The sequence below is a fragment of the Rana temporaria genome, chromosome 4 (assembly GCF_905171775.1).
Source record: "Rana temporaria chromosome 4, aRanTem1.1, whole genome shotgun sequence".
Taxonomy (NCBI): Eukaryota; Metazoa; Chordata; class Amphibia; order Anura; family Ranidae; genus Rana; species Rana temporaria.
The window spans coordinates 184,112,959-184,127,622 of record NC_053492.1 but is presented as its reverse complement, the minus strand read 5'-3'; the positions used below and the strand labels follow the sequence as shown (position 1 = coordinate 184,127,622).

The 14,664-nt window shown below is 44.8% G+C and overlaps 1 protein-coding gene across 19 annotated transcripts in view; it reads left to right on the top strand.

The window, feature by feature from the left end:
* The window catches only part of DLG1 (discs large MAGUK scaffold protein 1), a 370,222-nt gene that overhangs the window by 239,593 nt on the left and 115,965 nt on the right, over positions 1-14,664 (top strand). For all 19 annotated transcript variants that reach the window (XM_040349479.1, XM_040349474.1, XM_040349473.1 and 16 more), the window contains one exon: positions 12,107-12,209. In XM_040349479.1, the coding sequence (XP_040205413.1) occupies positions 12,107-12,209 (103 nt within the window). The remainder of the gene's footprint in view (positions 1-12,106; positions 12,210-14,664) is intronic.

The following is a 14,664-nucleotide window of genomic DNA, read 5'->3' as shown; positions in this document are numbered from 1 at the left end:
CTACAGAGCTCAGAAGAACATGGATGGCATAGCCGGTGAAGGTAGTAGATCAGCAACAAGGAAATGGGGGAAAAAAAATCCGGATTTTTCTTTAACCACTTCCATACAGAGCATTTTCACCCCCTTCCTGCCCAGACCAATTTTTAGTTTTCGGCACTGTCGCACTTTGAATGACATTTTTTTCCCTCAGTTTAGACCGATACGTATTCTTCTACATATTTTTGGCAAAAAAAATAAAATCGCAATAAGAGTATTTGATCGGTTTGCGCAAAAGTTCTAGTATCTACAAAATAGGGAATGGAATTATGACATTTTAATTTTTTACTAGTAATGGCGGCGATTTTTTTTTTTTTTTTGTGACATTGTGGCAGACATATCGGACACTTTTGACACATTTTTGGGACCATTCACATTTACACAGCGATTAGTGCAATAAAACTGCACTGATTACTGTGTAAATGTGACTGGCAGGGAAGGGGTTAACACTAGGGGGCGCTGAAGGGGTTAAATATGTTCCCTAAAGTGTGTTCTAACTGTAGGGGGAGGGGGACTCACAAGGGGAGGAGATCGATGTGTGTTCCTCTGTACTGGGAACACACATCTGTCTCCTCACCGCTGACAGGACATGGATCTGTGTGTTTACACACACAGATCCATGGTCCTGCTGTGATTGCGGGCGCCGGGTACGCGCACTGGGTCCCTTGCAATGTGGCGGCGCGCCGCCCATGAAGGCTAGGCCGTCAAATGACGTCCAGTCTGAGAGATGGAGGGTTCCCGCCGACGTCATTTTACAATGACTCGGTGGGGAACAGGTTAAGTTTCTTGATGGTCAGTGGTTGGTATTGCCTCCTGTTTTGACTGGTTCTAGCTAAGGGTGTGTGTGTGTGTGTGTGTGTGTGTGTGTGTAAAATTATGTGTGTGTGTAATTATATATATATATATATATATATATATATATATATGTATGTGACAGAACCCACTGTCACTGTGTGTTTTGGAAAGAACTGTGCCCGTGCCTCCTACCGACAGACTATGGGCCAGAAGATACTGGAGACCCAGGACAAGCTGGCATGGATGTAATGTAATGTTACAGCCCTTCTCCCCCCACCACCCCCCCTCTTGTTGCTGTGTCGAATTGTGTTGATTCATGACACATAGACAATGGCCTGGACTGCAGACATCTCTCCGCAGGGGGTGTGTATTGAGGCTGCCTGCTTACCATAAACTCATTAGGTATCTGTAGACTGTTTCAATGTACAAATGTTCAGTTCCCATTGGTTGTTGGCTAAGGGGAATGTCCCTAGCTCTGTGTAACTGTATGTCTTGGAATTTAATAAACAGTTTAAGCTCTGGATGTTTAACCCTCAACACCTGTGTGGATTGTCTCGTGATTGAGGGGTTAAGGGCTGGTTATGGCGAGGTTGCAGGCTGCGGGTGCGTTTGGAGGACAGGAGACACAGGTCTGGCGGATGTGCCCACCTGGGGTATCTGAGATCCGTCACAGTGGTGGCAGCAGTGGGACGTCTCCTGCAGTCCAGGACATCCAAACCACCACCAGGATTCAAGATCTGGGCAGCTGCCAAGGAGCGATACGGGGACCAGCCAGCATGAGAGCAGAGTTCGGGAGGAGGCTGCAAGGCATGCGGAAGAAACATCAGGGACCAGTGACAGAGCGCACCATGCTCGGCTGGGAGGATGTGATTCGCCGGCAACTCTGGCATGAGGCGCTAAGCCACGAGCGGCGCCAGCAGGGGAAGATCCTTCCCTCCTCCTCAGAGATGTACTGGACGCAGTACTGTGCGCGAGAGGTGTTCCTGAGGGAACGACCGCAAGATGATTGGAAGACGGAGCTTGGAAGATTGGTCCAGGAGGAGATGAAGCTGGACGCCAGCTACAGAGCCCTCCGGTGGTTCGCGGCTCAACTTTGGCCAAGTACAGCAGATGGCAGCCCAGCAGAAGGCGTTGGCTATGGCGGCGTAGGGCTGCTCCATCAAAAAATGTACGGAGACCCAGACTTTGGGAGCGATGAGGAGTGGCGGCTGGAAAACATCCTGGACTTTCGAGATGAGGTGCTGGACCTCCCCGAAGAGGTGTGTGACCTGGAGGAATTGGAGTTCCTGGTTGAGCAGGAATATATATATATATATATATATATATATATATATATATATATATATATATATATATATATATATATATATATATATATATATATATATATATATATATTATTTTTGTGTATGTGTATATATATTGTGTGTGTGTGTGTAAAAAATGTAGTTACTGACTTATATTATTACATCCAAATACCTCACCCCACACTCATCTACTGTTTTATAAAACTGAATTCTGTGTAGATGGCTTCTTTAAAGCCTGTGCACGCTTGGTTGGGTGTACAGAAAAAAATGTTGCGCATTGATTTTTTAAGGCCAGAAACATGGTGGTGAAAGGGACTTCAGAATGCATTAAATCTTGCCCAAGGGCAGGGGATAGCAAGGATGTCATTCACAGATAAAAAGTAGATCAATGTGAAGGGGTAGTGAATGTAAAGAAAGGCATACTACTTTGCCAAATGTTATATATTTGTAAGTGTTGGGGGGCTACCTAAACATAGAGGAGAAAATGTATTTGGAATCTTGCTAGAATGTACTGTATTTTTAGAGCTTTTACAACTAAATATGTCTGAGATTCTGATGTATTGAAGAGTGATCTTTCCATTTAGATAACTGACATCCTGTCTTGTAATCATCTTATTTCTGCAGTTGTGCTCATAAGTTTACATACCCTGGCAGGATTTATGATTTCTTGGCCATTTTTTAAAGAATATGAATGATGACACAAAAACATTTTTCACTCATGGTTCGTGTTTGGCTGAAGCCATTTATTATCAATCAACTGTGTTTACTCTTTTAATCATAATGGCAACAGAAACTACCCAAATGACCATGATCAAACATTTGCATACCCTGGTGATTTTGGCCTGATAACATGCACACAAGTTGACACATGGGGTTTGAATGGCTATTAAAGGTAACCATCCTCGCCTGTGATCTGTTTGCTTGTAATTAGTGTGTGTATAAAAGGTCAATGAATTTTTCCCTATCCGTCTTTCAGGACAGCCACAAATAGAGAGATAGGCTCCTCCTCTTCCTTTAGGAAACACTGCACAGCCTTCAAATTCTCTCCTCCCCCTGCTAGACCTCAGTTCTTAGTGTTTCCTCCGGTGGGGAGACACTGCTGAGGAACCAGGGCAGTGCAGTGCAGTCAGGGGACTGTAGGCCATAGTAATTTCGTTGGGAGCAGGGGCTTCCTAGAGGATGATAGGCGAAGACTTACCGCCAAAAAACGCCACCCCAATCCGTGTCGAGCGTGGCAGCCGGCTTGTGGGGGGTCCCTATCGTGTCCACAGGACCGCGGCTGGGGAGTTCTAATCTGGGCGCCCTGTTTACAGGCCGCATTTGTTTTTTTGTTTTTTTCCTTTGAAAATCGCGGGCCGAGTGGCGGGCGACGTCGTTTCCGGTGCGCCTCGGAAAGGATTCCCTTTGACCCGCGACTTCCGTTTCCGGGTCGCGGCGCTGATAGGGACCCACGCGTGCTGCTGGAGGAGTCGGATACTCGTGGAGACGAGTTTGGCACAGCGCAACCACCTCGCAATGTCGGTGACCTCTCCGGATCGGGACCCGACCAAGGACGCTCCCTCCAGCCAGTCTAAGGTAAGGGTTTCCTGGGGAGGGATTCCCAAAACCTTAGACTCTGTCTTTTTTTCTCCTCTGGTTCCCCTTGGTGGTTGGGGGAGAGGAGGAAATGGCAGCAGGGCACCTAGCAGTAGTGTCTGTCTAGAGTTCCCAGTGGGTTGTAACCATGATGTTTTACAAAAAAAAGATTTTTTTTTTTTTTTTTTTTTTTATTTCTTGCTATGCAGTTAGCTTGTTTTAATGTGTGGGGTCCTTTTTGTCTTCTATATTTTTCAGAAAAGCCTCGATAAAAGCCAAGAAAAAACAGGAGTCCTGTAGGGACTCTCTTCCTGATTCTTGGACGAAAGTTTTATGCAGGGACTGCATAAACTCTCTAGTCAGGGAAAGGGATGCAGAACAGGAAGACAGTTTAGCAGCCTCCGTTAAAGAGTTGGCCTTTACTTTTTCCTCCTTTAAATCCTTGTTTGAAAGGGTGCAGTCCCCCCTGGTACCCACACAGGTTACAACCAAGCCTGATGATCAGGGTATTGCACCTGTCTCTCCTGATCCTTCAGCTGAGGCAGTTGATATTGCAGGCCCTTCTCAGGTACAACACTCCTGGTCGGAGAATGTTGCATCTGACTCTCAGGCAGAGTCAGGTGAAGAGGACCAGGACAGTGAGTCCAAAAAGTCTTCTAGATATAAGTTATCTCTTGATGAGGTTGAGGAATTGCTAGGTGCCATTTACACGACCCTGGGCATTCACACAGACAGTAAACCTCTTAGCCTCCATGACCATGTACAGGGGTCTGGGGGAACACAAGGGCAAGGTCTTCCCGGTTCACGAACTTCTGATAGATACTGTTAAGAAGGAGTGGCAAGACCCTGAAAGAAAACCCTTTTTTTCACAGTCCCTTAAGAGAAGGTTTCCCTTTGCAGATGATTCCACTTCTATCTGGAATAAAATGCCTAAATTAGATGCGGCCTTTTCACAGGTCTCCAGGAAGACCGACCTAGCATTCGAGGATATGGGCAATCTGACAGATGCCATGGATAAGAGGATGGACTCTCTCTTAAAAAAAGCTTGGGAGTCCATAATTGGGAATTTAAAGCCGGAATTGGCAGTTACGGTAGTGGCCCGTAATTTGGAGCACTGGCTTTCAAAAATCCAAGAACACATTGAAGCTGAGACGGATAAGGAGACTATTTTGGCTTCCTTCCCTACAATTTTAAAAGGGGTAGCCTATATTGCTGATGCTTCGGCAGAATCCGTCCGCATGTCGGCTAGGTCGGCAGCTCTGGCTAATTCCGCCAGAAGAGCTCTCTGGCTCAAGACTTGGTCAGGAGACATTGCCTCCATGTCCAAATTATGTGGGATTCCGTTTACAGGAGATCTCCTGTTTGGTCCCGGTCTGGAGTCAGTCTTAGACCGCACGGCGGATAAGAAAAAATCTTATCTGTTCAAACGTAAAACTCCACTGAAAGGGAGGGGGTTTCGTCCCCAAAGACACACAGGGGTCCCTAAACCAGAAAATCAGAAAAAGATTTGGACACCCAGGGGTAGGAGAAGGGGAGCGATTTTTCTCCCTCCTGACCAGCCCCCTAAGAAACAATGACTCCCAGATCAGGGTGGGGGGGAAGGTTGGGGGCTTCCTACCACAATGGGAGTCTATCTCCCCAAACAGGTACGTCTTAGCGATTGTAAGAAGGGGGTACTCCCTGGAGTTCTCATCACCTCCCCCTCAGAGGTACCTGGTCACTTAGCTCCCCAGAGACAAAGAAAAAGCGGAAGCTCTAGTAGGGGCCTTGAAGGATCTGGAGGACCAAAATGTGGTTCTCAGAGTCCCAAAAGTGGAAGAGAAAAAAGGGTTTTATTCCCATATATTCGTGGTAAGGAAACCCTCTGGAAAGTACAGGTTAATCTTAAACCTAAAACCACTGAACAAGTCAGTAGCATACAAAAGATTCCGTATGGAGTCAATCTTTATGGTGAGGGCCCTCCTACCACAGAATTGCTTTATGGTCTCCCTGGACCTCAGGGACGCGTACCTGCACGTACCCATTGCAGAGGGGTCTCAGGAGTTTCTGCGGCTAGCAATAGACTTGGGAACATCAGTGGTGCACCTGCAGTTCCAGGCCTTGCCATTTGGTCTATCCTCCTCACCCCGCGTGTTCACAAAGGTCCTGGCGGAACCTATAGCCCTTCTGCGTCTTCAGGGAGTAGGCATTATAGCATACTTGGACGACCTGCTTCTTTTTGCAGCGTCCCCGGAGCAGTTATCCAGGGACCTGGAATAAACCAAGAGGACCCTTATGGACCTAGGGTGGCTGTTGAACCTGGAGAAATCCAGCCTGGTACCATCACAGCGCATTCCTTATTTAGGGTACATCCTAGACTCCACCCTTCTAAGGGTCTTTCTCCCATTAGAGAAAGCTCTAAAGCTGGACAAGTCGGTAGCTGCCCTCCAGGGCAGCCATCAGGTTTTAATCAGGTTCCTGATGTCAGTACTGGGGTTGTTAACCTCCACCCTGCCGGCGGTCCAGTGGGCCGGGTTTCACTTTCGGGTCCTACAGACTTTCCTACTAAAAATCTGGGATCACAGCTCAGAACGCCTAGACGTCCTTGTACAAGTCCCAAGCCAGGTAAAGAGATCTCTCTGGTGGTGGAGGTAGAGCGCCAATTTGTCACAGGGTCGACTGTGGCATATCCAGTCTCCACAAGTGATTACCACAGACGCAAGCGGCAGAGGTTGGGGAGCTCACCTGGGGGTCCTTCCAGCACAGGGTGTTTGGAAAGCGGCAGAGCAGAGACATTTTCAACTGGAAGGAGCTGAGGGCGATCGGACTAGCCCTCATTTTCTTTCAGGAGAGGCTTCAAGGACATCACGTCCAGGTGAGGTCAGACAACGCCTCGGCCGTGGCCTATGTGAACAAACAGGGTGGCACCAGGTGTGTAGCCCTGTCGGCCATTCCAACAGAAATGTTTCGCTGGGCCGAGACAAACACCCTGTCCTTATCAGCAATCTTTATAAGGGGAATAGAAAACAGTACAGCAGACTTCCTCAGTCGAAGCCAGCTGAGGGAGGACGAGTGGTCCCTCAATCAGGGGGTCTTCCATCTCTTGGTCAAGAGATGGGGGTCTCCAGAGATAGACCTCTTTGCGTCCAGACAGAACACAAAAACCCTTTGTTTTTTCTCTCGGGGCAGGGGAGAGGGAGCAAGAGGGATAGATGCCTTGTCCCAGAGCTGGCGTTTCGGACTTTGTTACGCCTTCCCACCCCCAGTTCTTCTACCACTGGTCCTAAGGAAGCTTCAGTGGGAAAACACCTCACTTATCCTAGTGGCGCCCCACTGGCCCAAGAGGGCTTGGTTCTCAGTTCTCAAACAACTGACTGTAGAACCTCCCTTTTTCCTTCCACTTCGAGAAGATCTCCTCTCGCAGGGACCAGTCCTATGCCCACAGGTACACAGGTGGAACCTTGCGGCGTGGCTACTGAAGAGTCCTTACTGAGATCCAGAGGTTTTTCGGACAAACTGACTACCACCCTTCTTAACAGTAGGAAGAAGGAGACACGTTCTATTTATAGAAAAGTCTGGCTTCGCTTTAATGCGTGGTGCCGAGAGTTTTCCTTTTCAGCACAAAGCCACGCGTTCGTTCTAGAGTTCCTGCAGTGCGGAGCGGATAAGGGCTCATCAGTGAGCACCCTTAAAAGTCAGGTCTCAGCCCTTAGTGTATTTATAGAGACCCCTCTAGCCTCTAATCCTTGGGTAATCAGGTTCTTTAAGGCTTTGTCCAGACAGAAACCTTCTCAGGGTCCCCCCTTCCCCAAGTGGGATCTTTCGTTTAGTTTTACAGGTGTTAACAGGTTTGCCTTTTGAACCCCTAGACAAATGTTTGTTAAAAGATTTAACACTTAAAACAGTCTTTTTGGTTGCAGTGACCACTGCCAGGAGGGTCAGCGAATTGGAAGCCCTGTCCATTCGACCTCCTTTTTGCGTTATTTTTCCAGATCGGGTTGTTTTTAAAACCGATCCGGCCTTTTTGCCTAAAGTGGCTTCCAAATTTCATAGAAGCCAGGAGGTTGTATTGCCTTCATTTTGTTCCAATCCCTCAGGTGAAAGGGAATTCAAGTTTAGTACACTAGATGTCAGGAGATGCATCCTACAATACTTGGAGCTGACCCAAAGCATTAGGAAGTCAGACTTTTTATTTGTTTTGTTTTCCGGAGCCAGAAAGGGACAGAAAGCATCTCGACGCACAATTGCTAGATGGCTTAGATTAGTTATTGGGCAGGCTTACTCCTTGACTGGTAGGGAAGTCCCTACAGGAATAAAGGCACACTCTACTCGAGCGGTGGCTACTTCTCAGGCTGAAAGGGCTGGAGCAACGCCAGATCAAATATGCAGAGCCGCAACTTGGTCCAGCTACGCCACCTTCGTCAAGCATTATAGAGTAGACTTGGTGTCAGCAGGCGAACAAGCTTTTGGGAGAAAAGTCTTGCAAGCCGTAGTCCCACCCTAATTGTAAGTACTCGATTATCCTCTCTATTTGTGGCTGTCCTGAAAGACGGATAGGGAAAAATGGAGTTACACTTACCGGTAACGTCCTTTCCAGTAGTCTTTCAGGACAGCCCTGGTTACCCATCCGAAAAGTTGGAAGATTGGTTTTTAGTCCAGGAACATAGTATGATATTGATGTTTAAACTATGGATTACTAACATGTTCTTGTGTCTCCCCAGCGGACCGGAGGTGCTTGTATAAAAACTGAGGTCTAGCAGGGGGAGGAGAGAATTTGAAGGCTGTGCAGTGTTTCCTAAAGGAAGAGGAGGAGCCTATCTCTCTATTTGTGGCTGTCCTGAAAGACTACTGGAAAGGACGTTACCGGTAAGTGTAACTCCATTTTTTTGGACTCCTGACAGAACCTTGCATCTTTCATCCAGTGCTGCACTGACGTTTCTGGATTCTGAGTCATGGGGAAGGCAAAAGAATTGTCAAAGGATTTGCAGGAAAAGGTAGTTGAACTGTATAAAACAGGAGAAGGGATATAAAAAGATATCCAAGGAATTGAGAATGCCAATCAGCAGTGTTCAAACTCTAATCAAGTGGAAAATCGGGGGTTCTGTTGAAACGGCACAAGTGAGACAAGTCTCAAACCTTCTGGCACAAAGTAATTTGGAGTGATGAGACCAAAATGTAGCTTTTTGGCCACGACCATAAACGCAACTTTTGGAGAGGAGTCAACAAGGTCTATGATGAAAGGTACACCATTCCTACTGTAAAACACGGAGGTGGATCGGTGATGTTTTGGGGATGTGTGAGCTACAAAGGTACAGGAAATTTGGTCAAAATTGTTGGCAAGATGAATGCGGTATATTATCAAAAAATACTGGAGGAACATTTGCCTTCATCAGCTAAGAAGCTGCACATGGGATGTACTTGAATATTCCATCTTGACAATGATCCAAAACACAAGGCCAAGTCGACCTGTCATTGGCTACAGCAGAATAAAGTGAAGTTTCTGTTGTGGCCATCTCAGTCTCCTGACCTCAATATCATTGAGCCACTCTGGGGAGATCTCAAAAATGCAGTTTATGCAAAACAGCCCAAGAATCTCCAGGAACTGGAGGCTTTTTGCCAAGATGAATGGGCAGCTTTACTATCTGAGAAGATAGTCTCTTCTGTGGTATTTGTGGAACACCTCAAGCTGTCATTGATGTTAAAGGGGGCAAAAAAAACGGGGGGTATGTAAACTTTTGATCAGGGTAATTTCGGTAGTTTCTGTTGCCATTATGATTTCAAGAGTAAGCATAGTTGATTTGATAATAAATGGCTTCAGCCAAACACTAAATATGAGTGAAATAAAAGTTTTTGTCATCATTCGTATGTAAACTTTTGCGCACATTGATATAACATATTTAAAATTATAAGTAAGTGAAAACAGCACTGATAAAAATTACGTGACTCTTAATATTTCATATTTAGTTGTACAACTATTACAATATTTATTCGAGTGATGATGTTGCGCTGTCAAGTATCAATATATCAAGAAAGGTGAATAAAGTAAATATGTATAAATAAACATCCAATAGCATATAAATACACATAGCATTGAATAGGTGCAATGATGAATTGAAAAAAAGTGACAACACTCGTGGAGTGGTTAATATATAACACAATATAGTCCAAGTGCAGCCACAGCAGTGTCAAACGAGATGAAGGGATAGGTAAACCATCTCTTCCAACTGGTCATCTTTGTTTTGATCCCACTGTTAAGCCTGGTACACCCTAATAGTTTTTTTCCTTGTTAAACGAACAAAAACTAACAATCCAATGTCGGTACAGCGATCTCCCCCTCTGAGCTGTTGCGTTCTGACAGTGGGACGCCCCCCCTCCTCCCCCAGAACACTCCGATCAGCGCTCTCAGCTGGTTTTTCAGCATGCTCATCTGACACAAGCTGGCCAAAGGGCTGGCTTCTGTCGGACTGGTGGCCATACACATGGGCTGAATGTCAGCCGTTTTTTCTTTCTTTTTTTTTTTTTAAACGGCCAATGGCACCCGGCATTCTTCCCGTGTATATAGACTTTACTGAAAAAGAAACAGATGGTGCGATCAGGCACTTGTGAACCTTGACTTTGTTATTCAGCTTGTGTCCCTTTAGAAGTTTTCCTAGGACCATTTGTCTATCATGCACACTATTTGTCTGTTCACCTGGGGTCAATTTTCCTCTTGCGACTACATCCATCCTCTACTACTTTGGGGCGAGTGGAGCAGGTGCCCTGCTTCCATTTCCATTCGGACTCCCCTGCTGTGTGCCTACGGCCTTCTGGGACACATCACAGGTGGGAAGCCAGCTGTAAAGCCTCAAGGAGTGACAGCTGACTTTCCTTTGTAAACAATGCCAGTGCTGGGTACCTAAAGACCAGCAAAGAACTGCCCCATGTGAGGAGGTTAGCTCTGGATCCCTGGACATGTAAATGTTCTTTATTAAAAGTCAGCTACACTATTTGTAGCTGCCGACATCTCCTCGCAAGGTAGATCAGGACAGGTAATCGAGGCGCTGATCATTAGTGCCCTGATTTCAGTAAAGCCCCAGCCATGCCCATCAATGACACCAATCGGTGCTCATTGGTAATGCCCATGAGTGTGGCATATTAGTACCGCCTCATCAATGCCGTCTATCAGTGCCGCCCCATCAGTGAAGGAGAAAAATTACTTATTTTACAAAATTTACTGGCCGAAACGAAAAAACTTTTATTTTTGGTTATAAAAACCCAGCAATGATTAAATACCACCAACAGAAAGCTATCTGGGGAAAAAAATAGTTTAGGGATTTAATGTTGCATGACCGCGCAATTGTCTGTCATTCAAATTGTGAGAGTGTTGAAAGCTTAAAATTGGCCTGGGCAGGGAGGGGGTGCAAGTGGTTAAGCTTCTTAATGTTTGCAACTGTAGTCACAGGAACATCAAGCTGCTTGGAAATGGTGTTCTAGCCTTTACATTCGTTGTGCTGGTCTATAATTTACTTTGTGATCTCAGAGAACTGTCCTTTGCTTTCTCTGGTCCATGTTTATTGTGGTGCACACAATGATAAAAAAAGCAGAGCGATTGACTACTTTTCTCCATTAAAATGGGCTTGCTGATTACAATATTGAAAATTTTTAATTCTAATTGCAGAAAGTTTGAAATATTATAATCCAAGAATTTTATAATGGTTTCTGGGGGTAACAACAATTCTGTTCAGGCCATTTTAAAATATATTTCTAGAATAAGCAATAATTCTCATCAAACTTTATTTAGTTTACTCTAGGATGATATAAGTGAGACGGTTGCTTTTAACTTCATCTTCTTGTACAACAAGTACATCCATACATTTTATACATCTGACCGAAACTTAAAAAAATGTAACTCTTTTTGAGGAGAAGGTCTATAAATGTTAATTGTGGCTAAGCAGTTCCCTTATAAATTTTTCCTTTTTTGACTTGCACTTTCCTTTTAAATTTAGCACTGCACTTTCTTGTATGTGATTGTGCCTAGACACTCTTGTACCTACTGCCTCAAAGCTGTATATCAGCATAGAAGGCATTGCTCTCTCTGACTGCTAGTCTCAAGATTTGCAGTGAGATTTGGTAATATAGCTACTGTGCTGCTCACTGCTGTCCCTGCTAGAGGCTCTGGCCTAATATGGGAGGGAAGCGCCTCGCCTCGACCAAGATGGTTGCCTCAGCACAGAGTTGAAGTGCACAATATGGCATGATATATCGGTAATGCAGAATAAATTAGCTTTTTGGTACACCTTTCAAAGTTAATTTCCTTTTTAATAAAGGATGTGCACAATGCTAAAACTTTATTTGACCACTGCTATGACAGTATTTGTGCACTTTAAACCTAGGGTGGCCTTTGTGTGTTCATATATTTTTTTAATTTTTTATAGGTAAATGGTGTTGATCTCAAAACAGCCACTCACGAACAAGCAGCAACAGCTTTAAAAAATGCTGGCCAAACTGTGACTATTATTGCACAATACCGTCCTGAAGGTATGCAAGCTTTTTTTTCATTCTTCCTTACGTGTTTCATGTGTAATACATTGTATGTTTTGTTTGTTTATAGATGGCAGATGCATGGGCTATGTGTTTTTGTGCTACATTTGATTAGTTTGTTGGATCAATACAGTTCTTTTAAAGTCTCAATTAAAAATAGTACAGTAAAACCTTGGTTTGCAAGCATTATTTGTTCCAGAAACATGCTTGTAATCCAATAGCACTTGTATATCAAAGCATTTTTTTACAGGGTATAAAAGAGGAGAGGCACCTCTAAGTGTAGCAATAAGTTGCTAAATGTTGTACCTTCATTAAATGTAACCATATTGCTACACTTAGAGGCTCCTCTCTCCTTTTTATACTCAGTTGTGACATGACGCTACTCTTATATCAAGGCAAAATGTATTAGAACATTTTGCTTATCTTGCAAAATGCTCTCAAACCAAGTTATTCTCATATAGTTATTTACTGTATCCTTTTTCAGGATTACTGTGTGTGTGTGGTGCTATTTTTGGTGGTTTTGGGTGCAAACTCACCAAAACCGCCCGATCTAGTAGAAGTCTATGGCAGAGTGCAGGTAACCCGCACAAAAACTGCAGGTACACTGCCCTTCAGCACCTCATTGTTAGCCCAGGTGCACACTGACAGCGGCAATTAAATTCAATTGAACTCGCACGATTTCATTCACGCATGTCAGTCGTGACTTCTGCGATTTTAGAGACATCTGTTGCACAGATGTCTATGGAAATCGCACCCCGAAGTCGCCAAAAGTAGTACGGGAACTTCTTTTGGGAATCTGTGCAGCGCCGCAGATTTGGACGGTGCCATTGCTGGCAATTGCTGCTGATTTGACATGCCAAATTGCTCCAATATGATCCTAGGTTTAAAGTGCCCTTTAAAAAGTCATCAGAAAAGAATGTGCTACTTTCTTCACAATGCAGGTCTATATGAATTTTTATTTACTTTTACTAGGAAATATTAAAGGTTGAATGTGTTAACGTTTAATATTTTTCTAATATGCAGCTATAAACTTATTACTCCTGTCTACAAACGCTGTACTATTTCACATTTGCTGCTCCTGTGCATAAACAAAAAAATAAACACACAACCCTGTAAGGGCTCATGCACTTGTATGTGTCATCGTATGCAGCCTAGAATTATGACACTTTTTTTTTTTTTGCAAAATATGTGTGAATATGCCTTTTAGGGCCCTTTCACACGGGCGGATCAGTTATGATGCGCTCCGTGTGTCCTCAAAAGCTCAGCGGGATCCTTCGTAAAATCCCCGCTGAGCTGGCAGCTGACAGGGCAGTCCCCGCACACTGTGCAGGGACCGCCCTGTCTTTCCTCCCCTCTCCCCTATGGGGGATCGGATGAACACGGACCGTATGTCTGTGTTCATCCGATCCGGCAGACGGAAGAAAAATAGGGTTTTCTTCCGTCCGCAAATGCGGATCTTTGCGGAGGCGGACAAATTACGGGTGTCAGCGGATGGTCATCCGCTGACACCCGTAATCACGTAGGGACCCATGTATGTCCCGTTTTCATCCACAAACGGACGGATGAAAATGCTGACATACGGTCAGCACGTGTGAAAGGGCCCTTAATCTTCCACTTTGTAGACCTTAGCATGTTGCGCAGTTCCACTGTTAAATATGATCATGTATTTCTTGATCATCCATTGAGTATGGGAGTTCTGAAACGGCTGGGTTTTACGAGTAATATTACAAGAGGCATGTGTATTTTGTGAACTTGTGTGCATTTCTTCTAGATTTGTGCAGTAATCTATTGTAAAACGTTGCCTTTAAAATGGTAGTAAAGTCTAAATTAATAGTAAATAGAAGTTTCACCCTGCAAGGCAATATCATATGTGCTAGAATGCATCACACATTATGAAAGACTTCCTTTAAAACGAAGCCCTCCAACGGTTCACGCTTACTGCTGCAGTGGCTTCCATTTTCACCCGGTCTTCCTTCTGGGTTTGAGGACTCGGGTCTTCTGACTGAGGGAGCTGCAATGATGTCGCTACTGCTAATGCACGCGGGAGTCCAGGCCATGGCACACAGCTCTGAAGGAACAGTACGGGTATACTGTTCCTTAAGAGCGCATGCGCTGTTGATGTCACGGGTTGCTGCTCGCTAGAATATCTTAACGGTGAATACATGCACGCAGGGCATTTTTACAGCTGCTTTTACCAGCGTCAGATGTGTTTGTTTTTTTTGTACCTTAAAAACACCTCATGCGCACACAAGCTTTTAGGAGCTGTAAGTGGTGCAGGCGTTTTCAAGCTGCAAAAAAAAAAAATCCTTTAGGCCCAGCGCGTTACAGCTGTAAACACAATTGCTCGGTCATACAACACTGTACACAAATTAAATTTTTATCATTTTGTTCCCACAAATAGAGCTTTATTTTGGTGGTGTTTGATCACCTCTGCAGTTTTTATTTTTTGCTA